This window comes from Canis lupus (genome assembly GCF_048164855.1).
Source record: "Canis lupus baileyi chromosome 3 unlocalized genomic scaffold, mCanLup2.hap1 SUPER_3_unloc_1, whole genome shotgun sequence".
Lineage (NCBI taxonomy): Eukaryota > Metazoa > Chordata > Mammalia > Carnivora > Canidae > Canis > Canis lupus.
In genome coordinates, this window is record NW_027326404.1 from 186,043 (window position 1) to 201,597 (window position 15,555).

The 15,555-nt window shown below is 48.2% G+C and overlaps 2 protein-coding genes across 12 annotated transcripts in view; one reads left to right on the plus strand and one right to left on the minus strand.

Annotated features, from left to right (window-relative positions):
* Nucleotides 1-206: 206 nt before the first annotated feature.
* On the minus strand, nt 207-5,872 carry LOC140629203 (uncharacterized). Its single transcript, XM_072818788.1, has 6 exons — nt 5,791-5,872; nt 5,645-5,727; nt 5,191-5,539; nt 3,158-3,301; nt 2,171-2,250; nt 207-557 (listed from the first exon to the last, which is right to left on the minus strand). Exons 1-6 carry the CDS (start codon nt 5,870-5,872, stop codon nt 465-467), a joined length of 831 nt encoding a protein of 276 aa, XP_072674889.1. The 3' UTR covers nt 207-464.
* The window catches only part of LOC140629206 (leucine-rich repeat-containing protein 37B-like), a 135,018-nt gene continuing 124,817 nt past the window's right edge, over nt 5,355-15,555 (plus strand). For 4 of the 11 annotated variants that reach the window (XR_012027049.1, XM_072818795.1, XM_072818793.1 and 1 more), the window contains exons 1-5: nt 5,362-5,632; nt 5,775-5,880; nt 6,309-6,500; nt 8,257-8,430; nt 15,161-15,274. The gene's annotated coding sequence lies outside the window, so the exon portion shown is untranslated. Of the gene's footprint in view, nt 5,633-5,774; nt 5,881-5,914; nt 6,501-8,256; nt 8,431-15,160; nt 15,275-15,555 lie in introns of those variants that run through there. The other 7 variants (XR_012027048.1, XM_072818791.1, XM_072818790.1 and 4 more) reach the window with 6 other exon arrangements.

Consider the following 15,555-nt stretch of genomic DNA (forward strand, 5'->3'; position numbering starts at 1 on the left):
TTACCCATCTCATTATCCATTGTATTCATTGTATGTATCCACTCAATTATTATACCCATTGGTTGAGTATGTCTCCGCTTCTCTGGGTAGCTTATAAACACCTCAAGAACAATAGTTGTGGTTTATTTTCCTTCTTCTAGTGCCTGCCACACTCTTAGATTAGGTACTGGAATATATCTAGAATTAAAAATGAACAAATCAACACATTCTTTGCACAAGGAATGCTTTAATAATTATCCAAATATAACAACTTCTTCATTGTGGTCCTCTTGGTTTGCAAATGAGAGTCAGAACCAGAGGCCTGGGCCCAGACAGGTACAAGGAGGAAGCCCGAGAAAACCATTTATTCCTGGGGGCTATGGTCAGGTTTATTGGTAAATGGGAAGGAAAGAAAATAACCTGAAGCAGAGGCAAGAGGAAGGAGAAATGAATTCCTGAGTGAGAAGAGGAGCTCTGGAATGACTCTACGGCAGCCCTGTGTCCTGTCTCATCCCGAGAAACATCCTGTCATCCAGTAGGAGAGTGGCCGGCCTGCACAGTGCAACCTCCATGCTACCCTGTGGAAAGAAAACAGATTGGTTCTTGTTTTTACCACTCAGTAAGCTCCTTCTGCACCTACATGACCCAGATCTTAGAGCAGTGCTCAGAATCCCCTTCATTCCTAGCTCTCTGCTTTGTCCCCCCTGGCCCTCTGATTCTTCCCTTAAATTTCCCCTATCTGTGGTCTTTGTCCTCTACTTCCCCCACCCGATATGCTTCCACATTTTCAAATCCTTCTCTTCCTCTGAAGTAGGAGAGCACCATTGTAGAAGGATGAAAGATACTAAATAAATTAAAAGGTAAATAAATAAATAATCAATCTCAGGTGCAACCATTGACTCTTCCTCCAGAACAGGTCAGCCCTCATAGCCATCAGTGTCCCTTGTGCGTGGTGTTTCTAGAGTAGGCAAGGCACTTAACTCCCTCCATCCTCACAGACGCCTGGAGGCCAGTTGTAGTCAACTGGCCAGTTGTATATACAGCCAGTTGTATTCTGTGTATATCTGGTTTGAAGCTCAGAAAAGTAAAGTAAACATCCTAATGTCCACCGTCGTGGACAAATGCTGACAGGGGCATTTACATTTACAGAAAACGTTGCTGCCAATTAGCGAGAGGGGACCCTGTGGCAACCATGAAGGTATAGCTCAATTGCTCCCAGGCCTCCAGCTGATGGAACCAAGCAGGGATCTGCATCCAAACTGAACCAATCAGGTTCTTTATCCCAGGCACTTGGACAGGGACTAAGCCTAGGCAGTCTCTGTTGCTGCTCAGGACATTAGCCCATCCACTTGGGGCAGCCAGAGTCTGTGCTGTGGAATGTGGAGCAGAGAATGCTGCTCTCTACCAAGAAAGTAGTGAAGCAAATGCACCAGGAGGCAGAAACTTGCCAGGAAAAGCTGGCTGACACTTTCCAGCTCTGCTTCCATTACCTTCTGAGGTCTAGCCGCACCTGTGTAAGCTCAGTGAGACACCTTGTGCCCTCAGGATACAGCTCCCTCAACTCACTTGAGTTACTTTGTTACTGCATCCAAAAGAGTTTTATTTATTTATTTTTTAAAGATCTATTTTTTTTAAAGATTTTATTTATTCATGTGAGACACACAGAGAGAGACAGAAACATGGGCAGAGGGAGAAGCAGGCTCCCTGATGTGGGATTCGATCCCAGGCCCTGGGGGATCACCACCTGAGCTGAAGGCAGATGATCAACCACTGAGCCACCCAGGCACCCAAATATTTATTTATTTATTTATTTTGAGAGAGAGAGAGAGAGAGCGAGCACCCTAACGGGGTGAGGGCCAGAGGGAGAGGGGGAAATCCCAAGCAGACTCTGTGCTGGTGTGGAGCCTGACATGGGGCTTGAATCATGAGTGTGAGATCATGACTTGAGTGGAAATCAAGAGTTGGACGCTCAACTGACTCAGCCATCCAGACGCCCCCTCTAAAATAATTTTAGTACATCAGAGAAAGACCCAGATCCTGGGTATTGTAAGTCAGAGTTCCAAGCCCTGCCACTCTCCCACATTTTTCTAGGCTATAAAAGGGTCTAGTCCTTGCCTACTGTGCCTTTCTCTGTCACTACAACCTTCCCAGTGCTCTGGCTGCTAACTTAGTCCCACAGTGTTCTCCTCACCAGTTCTTCATACCCCCTGCTCCAGAGACAATCTTTTTTTGCACAGCTGATGGCTGAGAGAAGATTGAGGCTCAGTACGTCTGGAAGGAGAGAGAGAGAGAGAGAGAGAGAGAGAGAGCGCACCTGTGAGAACAGAGGACTAAGACTGAGGCAAGCTCTCTCTCCCTTGGCTTGTCCCTGCGCTGGCATGTACCCCCCAGGGGCTGAGTATTTCCAGATTAGGCAAAGCCTCCCTCCCAGAGGCCTATTTAGACATCCCCACAATGGGGATAGGGAGTGGCCTGGGTTCTGGCAGGAGGCACAGGACAACTGTTTACCCCCATACTTCCTAGTCAGGGTAGATGGTAGTTCATGCCACGTTTGAGGGTTTCTAGGGAGAGGAGATGTCAAAACAGGCAGCATAGAGACCAAGGTAAATCTTGCCTGATCAGGGAGGCTCTTCAGATGAAGAGTCTCGGGATATGAATCAGAGTATGAAAGAGGAGAGAAGGTCCAAGTCATGGACCTATGGAGCCTCCTGGAGCGGCTCTGAGGTGGGCAGTTTGCACTTGGCCTTTAATCAGACATTGGCCAAAGTTTTTACTTGATGGTTAGAGTGGAGCCTTCAGGGCCACCAGCCTGGAATTCGGCACTGGTTCTATGAGCCTCAGTTTGCTCATCTGAAAAGTGGGCATAATAGTTTCCATCACATGAAACACTGGGTAAAATGGGCTCTGCAGGTAAAATGGTTAGTATATAACACACTCTCAAGAAATGTTGGCTGCTGCTGTTGCTCCTGCTCTGCTATTAACTATGCAGAGCTTTTCTAGAACCCGTACACCAAAGAATCTGCTAAGTGGATGGGCACTACAGCCACTTGTCAAGTCCTCTGCTCAGCAAAAACATTCCTGGACTCCATGGGCAGTCCCTCTGGGGACATTCCCAGGCCTTGCATAGGAATAGAAGTCCTGTGAGTAGAGCTTTCCCACCCTGGAGCCCTGGCCAGACCTTGACAGTCCTCGTGGCAAATGTTTTCTGAGTGACTCCTGTCATCATTGCACCAGTAATGGCTGTTGATCTGGAAGCTGCCGTCTGCGTTTTCATTTCCCTTCGATATGTTGAATCTGCTTTCCACAAAAGCCAGACATAGCCCTTCAAACAGGGAGAAGAGGGTTTTTAGAAGAGGGTTTTATGTTTTTAAAAGAGTGGGTTTTTTTTGTTTGTTTTTAGGGTTATTGAGCTGAAGGAGGAGGGAGATGGAGAGAGGGAGATCAGGAAGCGGAAGAAAGACAAGAGGATAGGCACTTTTACGGAGGGATATTGAAGGTAGACAGGCATTCAATTTTCAAAGAAGTGAGACTATAAATGGCAAGCAAAGACAATGGGTCTCTTTGGGGCCCTTTACAATTACTGTCAAACAGCCAATCCCTTTGGGCCTGGTACCAGAACTTAGAGGGGATGTGTATCCAAAAAGCCCAGGAAATTATAAATTATAAATGTTAACAAATGGGCCTGGGTGCCTCCTGAATGTCTAGATACTCTGGGGGAACTTGGCTCTCTCAGTTCAAGGGCAATCCAAATGGTCAAAACTCAACGATCCAGCACCTACAAAAAGAGGAAGCAATTCAAAAGCCTCCAAACCCACCTAGCCATCAGCTTCCCCAGGATCCACTCACCTACACTCTTCCCGACATGTAACATCACGTCTAGTACTGTGTTCCCTGTGTTCAGTACTGGGACTAACTTGCAATCAGCTCTGGCTGGGAGGAGCCCCGGGTGAGGGTCGTCTCTAAATGCCAGGAAAACCTTCATGGGCATGGGTCTGTGACCACAGCCAACCCCACATAGTGCAACCCCCTGAGTTTCTACAGATTACAGTCCAAAAGACAGTGATAAGCTTCCAGTGTCCCAGGCTGAATGAGTAGCCATCCCTCACCTTCCAGGTATTTGGATGATAAGGTACCATTGCAGCAGCCAACACAAGTAACATAATATGAATGCTAGAAACACAATCCTTGAGGACAGGTGCAGGAGCGCAGACATTCAGGAAAACCTCTTGAACCACGGGACATAGATCTCTACTCCTCCACACTTACTTACCATCTGAGGCCCTGTAGCAATGGAGCTACTCAGTAACTACCCGGCTCTGAAAAAGCACCTGGATTGGCTGTTGGGGGGCAGCAGGTGGGGCTGGCAAGAGACTGCACTAAGTTTTCAGATCAGATGGGGACCGCATTAAGGGAAGAATGGGCACAGAGCTGAGAGGAAGAGATGGGGGCATGGAGGCCTCATTTTAAGAAGATTGGGTTGGGGTGGTAGGAACTGGGGCGGCAAGAGTCGGGGGCAGTTTAGCAAAGATGAAGTGTTCTCAGGATGGCTGCAGGTGGAAAGAAAGCATGTGGTGGGCTGGGAAGTGAGGGCTTGAGTCGGTGTGGACAAGAAGATGCATCGAAGACTTGGGATAGGGCAGAGATCAGAGCTATCAAGAAGGGGGTGAGCTCAACAGGGCATCCGCTTGGATGGCAGGCATTGAATAAGGGTGGGTGGAGGTGGGTGTTAGGGCTGAGCAGACCTTCCGGGACTGGGATAAGAAAGCTGGGTCAGAAAAGGGGAAAGCCATAGCGGTGGGGCTCAGGGGAGGTTGGCGTGGAGCACCGGGATTGCCACAGGGGTTGAGGGGTGAGGATGTGATGCCTCAGAGGGCGGAGGAGGGATGTGTCTGCGCTCGGGGTTGGAACTGGACTCCCAGGGGGTCAAGAGTGTGGCTGCATTTACGCGACGCCAGGGGCGAGGGGGTGGGGGTACGTGCTGGGCTCGGGTCCCCGTCGGGAGAAGATGGAGGGGGCGGTCAGCAGGGGCTGTGCCGGCTGAAGGCTCGGCTCCGAGGGGGTAGGGCGCGGGCTTACAACGGGGAAGGCAAAGGGTTCTGAAGCAGGACAGCGCAAAGGCGACCAGGGGTCGGGACCACGGAACGCGCCCGCCGCCCGTTCGCATCTCGACCCCGCCCCCCTCCCCCCTCCTCCCCCTGACCCCGGACTCACCAGAGCGAGCGGGGAGGGGGCGGGGTCGCTCCTGGCCGCTGCAGCCTCTCAGCCTCCGACCCGACGCTCCGGCCTCTCCGCCACCGACGCCCGGAAACTGCGCTCGAGGCGCCTGACGCCAACCCGGCGGTTGGGCGCTCGGCCCCGCCCCCGGCCCGCGGAGCCAATGGCGGGGCGGGAGGAGCCGCGGGGCGGGGCCAACGTTCCCGAAGCCGAGTTCCCCAACGGCCAGCGGGTGAGCGGTCTGGGAGGCTTGGACTCCACTAAGGGGAGAGGGAGATCCGCCTGCAGAGGTGAGGCCACTAAGCGAGGTCACCGACCTAAGAGGAGCTTGGCCCAAGGCCCGCCTCTAGCAGTGTCTGCGTCAGACTAGATCCCGGCTTCTGGGTCCGTGATCTCGCCTGGCCGCAGCGCCATGCGTGTAACGTTGGCCTCCTGAGGGGTAGGTTCCCACTGGTAAAATCAGACCAGTGACGTCTACGCTATTTTTGCCTCCCTGAGGGCATGGGCGCTGGTGGTGCTTGCAGCCCGGGGGCTCTGAGGGAAAAAAGTATACGTGTTTTGACCCTATCTTGTACCAACAGGGCGTCTTTAGCTCACCGCTCCCTCCTCCTCGGGACTTTCTCAGGTACCTGCCCATCAGCCCCTGAGGCACAAACCTGGAGGATCTGGTTCTTCTCATCTAGCCAGGTACTTGTGTGTCTGCTTTCCTCGGTAAAGTTGACATTTCTTTTGCAGGTGGACTCAGAACAAAAGGTCCAAAGTGTGTGAGAGGGGGGATGTCTGCTTTGGTCACTTCTCACCTGCAGGCTTTGGTCCAGCGGGGAGCGTAGGCCTGAGTGTGGGGACAGTGCCCAGAGGCAGAGGTACTACTAACTGCATGTCCAGGGGGACTTTGGGAGTATTTATAGGGCTGGCCTGGGAACAGGGCACCTCTTGGAAGCAAGCTCCACTGACCTGGGCCAGGGGTTCTGTGACCGTTTCTGGGAAGGTTCGGGTTCAGTGCCCGTTGCCGTTTATAAAAAAAAATGGCTGGTGGAGATGTGGCACCTGAGTGTGTGGGGGCTGCTTCTCTGGTAATAATCTCTCCGGGAGTGAGAACCACTTCTCGGTTTCAGACTAGATGAGGCTGAGTGCATTCAGTATGGGTAATAGTTGAGGACGGGGAGCCTCGGTGTCCATCGGAAGATGAATGGAAAGAAGAGGTGGTTCATGTATACAACGGAATATTCCTCAGCCATTAGAAATGACAAATACACCCACCATTTGCTTCGACGTGGATGGAACTGGAGGGTATTATGCTGAGTGAAGTAAGTCAATCAGAGAAGGAAAGGGAGGTGGGCGGGGGGTGGGGGTGACTGGATGATGGGCACTGAGGGGGGCACTTGATGGGAGGAGCACTGGGTGTTATTCTGTATGTTGGCAAATTGAACTCCAATAAAAAAATTTTAAAAAAAAATAAAATAAAATAAAAAAATAGTTGACGTGTGGGTAGCCCGGTTGGCTCAGCGGTTTAGCGCCGCCTTCAGCCCAGGGCCAGATCCTGGAGACCCGTGAATAGGTCCCCATCAGGCTCCCTGCATGGAGCTTGTTTCTCCCTCTGCCCGTGTCTCTCATGAATAAATAAATAAAATATTTAAAAAAGTAGTTGAGGAGGAAGTTAGGAATAAAGAGATAGAGGCAAAGTATTTTCTGGGTGTTGAACAAGGTGGAAAGTAAGGGATTTACTAGGGAAATCCCATTTCCTAGGCAAAAGGATAGTGTTTCTGGTAATAATTAGCACATCAATACCATCAGTGTCTTGACTCAAGCATGCCCTCCCCCAAATGGAGCAAGCAAGCAATATTCCTCAGTTCTTCCAGTTTTAGTATGTGTGCTGCCGAAGTGAGCACTATTCCTCAGTTCTTCCAATGAATTTTTGCACAGCCACTGTCTGCAAAAGCTGTGGGAACCCCACATAGTAATCTTTTGTCTGGTTTTTCAGGAGCCCAGCCCTTGTCTCTTGGTCTTCTCTTACTTCTCAGGCCTCTCAGCCCCGCTGCTTGTCTTCCTCTCTTCATCTTGCTCTGGTGCACATTTTTACCATTCATGGGCCATGAGTCCACGAGGTAGTTTCCAGCCAGAAAAAAAAATTCACACTGCTCTATCATTTGAACAGTAATAAAGTCACATGCAAAGAGAAGAGAGCTTGAAGGTTATCCTGGAAGAGGCAGCTTTTATCTGAGTCTTGCAGGTGGATAGAGGAAGGGGCATTGCAGGTGAAGAGACTGGCAGAGAAGTGGCTGGTGGGTAGGAGTGCAGGCTGAGCTCAGGGGAGGTCCCCAAGAGTGGAGAGGAAGTTGGACTTAAGAACAGAGTAAGGGGATGGGGCTAGGATGGGAGGGGAGATAAAGACAGATTGGATGAGGGGGGAAAGGAAGGATGCAGACACAGCTGGAGGCCTGTGCAGGAAGGGCTCAAACACTAGCAAACTCAGCTCACAGGCCACTGGTCTGTCAGCTTAGATTTCAAGAACTCCACAGACTTATTTAAAAAGCCAGGTAGGAGAACTGCAGGTATCTGAATTCCCTGCAGACAGGTCCAAGGTGTAGATTCCTGAACCCCATCCCTTCCCTGGAGAGTCACTCTGGGATGGGGTCCAAGAATTTAGGCCTAACCACCTCTGCTGTCCTCTGCCCTCAGCACCAGCGGATCCAAAGCATAAGAAAACATAAGAACCTTTGTCTTATTTTAGGAGCTGAGGGGTAAGGGATTATTAACATTTGGGCAAAAGAGAAGCTTCTATTGTTTGCTAGATAGGAATTGTGATTGGTCCTTGTCAACCACTGGGAAGGTAGGTTGCCATTGTTATCTTCAATAGCACAGATAAGAAAACAGGCTTCAGAGAGAGGCTAAGTAACTTGGGGTCCCAGGGCCTCAGAACTAATAAATAAATGGTAGAGGGAGGACTCTCACCCAACTCTAATTCTAATTAGAGAGTTAACATAGTTCAGTGGCAGAGCAAGTGGGCTTGGTAGGCGGTAATGCTTAGGTTTGAACACCAGCTCTACCCCATACTGTTTACAGGACCTTCCCTACACTAGTGTGGGCGTTCAGGACAACCAAGCAATGTGAAGCTATGGTTTTCACGGGCCCCTTGAGATATAGCCCTGAAGATTGGCAATTAGAAAACAGAAGTAAAGGCACAACACACTATGGCCTCCTAGCCTCAGGCAGAGGGGCCAGAGGGTGTGACTTCAGGTAAGTTCCCAAAACTATCTGAGCCTCAGTTCCTCATCTGTAAATTGGGGAAAATATCAGTTGACCTGAGGATTAAGATAATATCCTTAGGAGAGTTTCTGGCCTGCTGGAAACACTTGAAGATGACTAGCTATAGGGCACCTGGGTGGCTCAGTTGGTTAAGCCTCTGCCTTGGGCTCATGTCATGATCCCAGGGTTCTGGGGTCCAGCCCACAACAGGCTCCCTACTGAGTGGGGAGTCTGTTGCCCCTCCCCTGTGCCCCCACCCTCGCTCGTGCCCTCACTTGCTCTCTCAAATGGATAAATATTTTTTTTTAATGATTTTGTTTGTTCATGAGAGACACACACACACACACACACACACACACACACACACACAGATGCAGAGAGACACAGGTAGAGGGAGAAGCAGTCTCCATGCAGGGAGCCTGATTTGGGACTCGATCCCGGGACTCCAGGATCACGCCCTGGGCTGAAGGCGGCGCTAAATCGCTGAGCCAACTGGGCAGTCCTGGATGAATAAAATCTTAAATAAAAAAAAAAAAGACTAGCTATATTATTATTATAGTTTGGGCTAATTCTCACCTTCCCAATCCAGTCAGATCTGTTTTTAACTGCTTTCTGAACACTGGAGTGGGAGCTTTTTTTTTTTTTTTTTTTTTTCCATTTTTTGAGAGGCTTTCTTATTTGAACCCCAGATATATCCTTACTTGGCAGCTGACTAAAGTCATCAAACAAGGACTAATGCAACCATTTCTCTCAAAAGTGGAATAGCTAATGTTCCCCCTGGATTCTGTTGTAGGAAGTTGGTTCTTCCCACTCTTTTAAAATATGGCAATTAGAATTAGGTGCCCTATAGCTAGTCATCTTCACTGCCCTAAAATATATTTTCCACCCACATGCCCATGTCTGGAATTCAGTGGTGATGGTGGCATTCTTTAGGATTTATCCTGGCTCTCTTTCTAATTATTAATTTGTCAATTATACCTCAATAAAGCTGGACAAAAATAATGAATTTTTAAAATTCCCCAATAGTTATTATTATTATATATAGTTTACAGTTCAAATAGTATGACATCAAATGGTGAGGAAACATAATGACCCACAGCAGTTTCTTCCCCTTGACCATCCCCACCTTCCCTCCTGAGCCAGCTCACTGGGCATGCTTACTTCTAGCTGAATCTTCTGGTGCTTATCTCCCCACCTATCTTGGTAATTCTAGCTTTGGATTTATCCATTTTAGACACTGTCTGTGGACTTCCTATTATCACAGGCAAGGAGTTAGTTCTTTAACACCCCTGTCCGTTCTTGGGGTTTAGTTATGCCACTCTTTCCTGATAATTGATAGTGTTTACAGAATTGTGATTATGTAACTATTGTTCGCCTCCAAGATACAGCTCCAAGCAACCCAAAAAGATGACTTTTGAGGATGGGCTTTCTCTACTTTGGTGTAGAGTTAGAATGATGAATGACCATGTTTGCAGTCTTGGAGTCTGCGTCCTTCAGAGCCTGAAGCCAAAGGAAAGCACAGTTGAGGGATAGATGGGGAGAAGATGACTTGTTTGAACCCTAGATGCAGGCAGCTTTAAGTACTTAGGCTTCCTGGTTATATAAGCTAATTCACTGTATGACATTTTTGGTTCAAACATATTTTAGTTGGATTTCTTTCACTTGGAGCGTACAGAGCAGTGACTGATACATATGGTCTTCATAAATTTGGGCAAGTTATACAAAACGTCTATGTATGTATATATTTACGTATGTATATGTGTATATGTATATGTATGTGTATATGTATGTGTATGTGTATATGTATATGTATATGTATATGTATCCTGACCAGCACAGCTCACGACACTAGGTTCCCTCTCCCTCTGCTTTTATCAGCCAGAGCCTGAGGTAGCTTGACATTGAATAGTACCATTTAGGGACTGGAGGAAGCAACTTACCATGAGTCACTGCCCTAAAATATATTTTCCACCCACATGCCCATGTCTGGAATTCAGTGGTGATGGTGGCATTCTTTAGGATTTATCCTGGCTCTCTTCAAGTGGTTCTCCTTTGCAGTGAGAAGTCTGCAGGGAAAGGCAGCATTAAGGTAGAGCATCTTGGGCCAGTTCTGCTTTTGCCCTGAGATCTAGCAAAACAGATGATGAGGGGGCCAGGGACCTTGTGGAGCCATGGGAGCTCTGATGGTCAATTTCACTGTTCTTCAAATTGTCCCAAGCCCATGCAGATCTCCCACTAGAGTCGTGCCTTTTGACAGCCTCCCTCTGAAGATATTTCAGGCAATCAGAATCTTTCCAGTTTCAAAAGACCTATAGAGAAAGAAATTTCACTACCCTGTTGTTTAAGATCCATTCATTCATTTATTTATTTATGTATTTTGAGAGAGAATGTCAGGGGAGGGGTAGAGGGACAGAGAAAATCCTCAAGGAAACTCCCCACTCAGTGCAGAGCTCCACACAGGCTGATCCCAGGCCCTGAGATCATGACCTAAGGTAAGATCGCTCAACCAACTGAGCCACCCAGGCTCCCCTCACTACCCTGTTTTGATGTTTAACTTGTAGAAGCCCTTACTTCTGGAGGTCCCTGTAGGAGGCAGTGGATACAGTTTTTGGTGTAGACAGGATCTAGGTACAAATTCCTGCTCCTAATGGCACAGTCCCTATGCAGGCTATGGGGCAAACTCATAGTACTATGTGTTGACCTTTAGGAGGTCAGTCTGTATTTCATAAGGAAATCATATGTGGAGAATGAAGAAATGGTCTAAAATTCATCCAGTAAGATCCCTGAGGCATCACGTGGGCAGGGTCCGCTACTAGGCATTGGGGAGAGGAAGATGGGATTCTTGCCTCGTCAGGGTTCCTGACCTAACAGATAACTGCGGTGGGGCCTTCACATTGATGGGTGCTATCTTTCACTCTGTTGCATTTACAGGGACACCTAGAAGAGCGGGGCCTTGGTGTGTAGTCTCTAAACCAGGACTCGGTCACATCCTGAGTAGACAGGATTATTGGCCCTCCCTGCACCCACACTCTTGCTGTGTCTCTCTGTGGGCAGAGTGTACTTTCCTGTCCCCTGGCTCGGGGATTGGCCATGTGACTTACTTGGACCCATGGACTAGGCAGAAATGAAAGTATGACAGTTCTGTGTCTAGGCTTGGAGAGGCCCAATGAAGTTTCTGGTTGGCCTCATATGCTTCCCTCGGGTTGCCGCTGCCTCTTCAGCCTGGGCCCCAGAGCCCACCCAGGTGGAAAAGAGCTAGCTAGCCCTGCTGATCTGCAGACTAGCACGGAGAAGCAGTGCTGACCCAGCCAGCAGAGCATTCAAGTACAGCTGGACCAGCCATCCTGTGAGAACCGGTATTCCAGTTCACTGAGTTTGGGGATGGTTTATTAGTTAGCATTGTTGTGGCGAAAGATAACCAATACACGTTATTGGTTATAACGTTATTGGTTAACCTTTATTAGGCTATAGGTTCAGCCACTGTAGTAGAGACCCAACACAGCAGTGGGTTAAATAAAAAAGAAGCTTACTGATCTCTCATATAATGATCTGGTTAAGTACTGTAATCCAGGGCTAGTTTGGTGGTTCATGTGTCAGGGAGCCAGGCTCCTCCTATTTTACTGCTCCACCATTGTAGGGTGTAGCCCTCTCTACATGAAGCCTTTGTATTGTTCACCGGTTGAAGTCTTCATTTCCCTTGGCCCTGTAAGCTGAAACACTCCACAGTGTGGCGCCAGACCCCTCTCCAGTGCTACACTGGAACACATTAAGGCTCACCTTGAAGCACCATTCCTGCTTCTGCTTCAGACCTCAGGACCTTTCCTCTTCTTGAATGGGTGTGCCTCCTCCCACACCCCCAGGGGGTGCCCCACCACTGTCGCCCAGGTCTCAACAACATCTCACCCTGACTAGGACCTCAGGAGCCAGAGCTGGTCATGCCTGGCGCTTCCCAGGACTGAGAGGCCCTGATTTCCATAGTGGCAGCAGCCAGCCAGTGTGACTCTTTGAGACGCCAAGGGTGAGAATCTCAGTCGTGCCTTTTGGTCATCTTCAGTCTGTCTTGCCCTGCCTCAAATCCCTGCTGACCTCTGGTCCTGAAGAAGCCAGGGAACCTCTGCTCCACCTCCTGGTTCTCTTTGCACTAACTACGCCAGTAGTTTGGTGAGCATAAACAGTCTTGTTAGAATGGTCCCTCTGTTTTGGAGATCAGCTCAGGAGGGGTGGGCATCTGAATGGTAACAGATTCTTTCTCTAAACTCTAGCCAGGCTCCTCTGAGCCCTCTTCTTGATTCAACCTTATTTGGCCTGTGAAGACTTGAACAAACACTAACGTAGTTTTCAGCAGCTCATGACCACTGCCCTAGTAAGACCCCAGTCTCCCTTAAAGTGCCTGCCCGTGAAACTCAAGGCTGTCTAAAGAATTTGTTGCTTATTCCAGCCACCACCTGAAGATAGGGCCCCTGTTTCCCAGTTTCTGTGAGAGAGTAGGAGTCTAGCTTTGGTAAGTGCCAGTTAGCAAATCCAGATGGTTTCATATGGGCTAACCCCCTTCCTGCCTTTTGTAATCTTTGGCTTCTGACTATGGAGCCCCTACTCATTCCCTTCCCTAGTCCCTCAATCTCCCTGTGCAATACTCAGTCACCTCTGTACTTATCCCAGTTGAGTTCTGTTCATGATGAACCCTTTTCCCTGTGCCACTGCAATATTCTATTACTTTGGAAATCTGTCTGGACCACTTTAAGTATGCCTGGTTTGGTTTGTTTTTGACAGGGGAGATGTTCAGGATCAGCTTTTAAAATTAATTTGCTTATTTTTCAGGATCAGCCTTTTATTATTTTTTTAAAAATTTTTATTTATTTATGATAGTCACACACACAGAGAGAGAGAGAGAGGCAGAGACACAGGCAGAGGGAGAAGCAGGGTCCATGCACCGGGAGCCCGACGTGGGATTCTATCCCAGGTCTCCAGGATCGCGCCCTGGGCCAAAGTCAGGCGCTAAACCGCTGCACCACCCAGGGATCCGAAGATCAGCCTTTTAAATAAGCATCCCAAGGATGTTTGAGTTTAGAGGTCCAAAGGCCATATTTTTTTTAAAAAGATTTTATTTATTTATTCATGTGTGAGAGAGAGAGAGAGGCAGAGCACAGGCAGAGGGAGAAGCAGGCTTCATGCAGGAAGCCCGATGTGGGACTCGATCCCAGGACTCCAGGATCACGCCCTGGGCCGAAGGCAGGCACTCAACCACTGAGCCACCCAGGGATCCCCACAAAGCCACATTTTTAGAAACTCTATTTCCCTATGGACACCGTTTCCTCTGGCAGCCCTTTTGAATGGGGGCTATGTTTTCTCAGATACCTCACTGCCATTAGTCCATCCAGCTTTCATTCCAGTGAGAACATTCTGGAGGCCAAACTAAGAATCAACTCCAAGTGCTTCTCCAGTCACCTCTGGGGATGACTGCATGTGATTGGTATCCAGTATCTGGTACCTTAACCTGCTGCCCAGCTAAAATGACACCTTTTGTGTTTCTGACTTAGCTAGCTCTCCACCATGTTACTACTCCATGTAGACAACACCTTCCTTTTAGAAAGACTTTAACACCCACCCATTTGTTAGATAGTATTGGTTGGCTCTAGCTACCCACTTCTATCCCTTTCTTTGCAGGTGCTAGAAGCCCACAAACCACATTTCACAGATTCCCTTGACAGCAGAGTTCTGCCAATAAAATCTAGGGGGTGAAAAGGAGGTGGAAACCATTCTTTTCTCCTCTGCAGTAGCAGATGCACAGGCTACATGTTGGGACTCCATGTTGCCAGTCACAGGCTTGGGACCATGGAGGGCTGCAGTGACTTCAGCAGTGGGTTCCCAAAATGTACTGACTTTTGAGTGGCAGCAGCAGCTTTGAATGTATGGAAAGCAGCTGTGGTAAAGTAACCTGAAAAAAATAAAAAATAAAAATAAAAACTAAAGTAACCTGACATTCACCACTGCTAGCCCCACAGTGGTGAGCATCCATTCCTTGTAAGACATTATGACCGGAGCTGATACCAAGGGATGGATGCTTAACCATCTGAGCCACCCTGGCATCCCAGAAGTGGAGGGAGTTGTGCTTCTTCCACAGATTGTGCTTCATTATCCCTGTGCTTCATTATCTGTGTTGGTTGAGGAAGGCAGTAGTAGGTTTGGTGGTGGGCGGCCTGGTAGCACACATCTGACCCTCAGTGGAGTCAGGAGAGGCTAGTAGGGTGGTCCATGAGAATGGGTAAGTGGCACCACCAATATATTTTCTGACATAAAGGAGTGAGGAGGGCAGTCTTGGGTAATTACCACCCTCACACATTTTTCTTTACCCTAGCCCTCCAGCCCCTCCCTGCTAGCTATCCAAGGGTTGGGATTATTTTTTTTTAAAGAAAAGGAACAAAATACCCCAATGTGAATTATCTATAGCTTGTAACAATGAAGAACCCCCTATGCCAAGACAGGGCACATATTTTGTGTATGAGTTTGAGTGCTTGGGAAGAAAAAGAGGCCTTAGCCCTACTGTGGAGCTAGGCTCAGTGATCCAAATATTCTGGTAATGCTAAAAATCTTACAAGAGGGGCCAGAAACAGATAATCTTCTATGGGCAGGTCAAGCATGTTGTGAATAACTTGTATTTGGTGAACCAGGGGGGAGAGCACCAGAATAAACTGCCAATTGATTTAATAGATATGTTTTCCAGTTTTCAGACACTGGCTTTATTGGGGAAACGAGGGGAAGATACTCCTATTCATCCTTCCTTGCGGGCACTGCCTCTTGTGGAAGTACAGTCTCCCACGAGGGATTCTAGATTCAGGTCTGTTCCTCTCACCAATGTCCCCTGTTACCTGTATATACATGTTTATTTCCATTTTAATTCCTTACCACATGGCTAGAATTGGTTATTAATTTATACATTTTTAATATGAGAAAAATAAGTATTTTACAAGCAATGCTGAGAAGCCATTATCAGAAAATAAACTTTATGGTGGGAATGTGAACTAGTGCAGCCACTCTGGAAAACCGTGTGGAGGATCCTCAAAGAGTTAAAAATAGATCTGCCCTACGACCCAGCAATTGCACTGCTAGGGATTTACC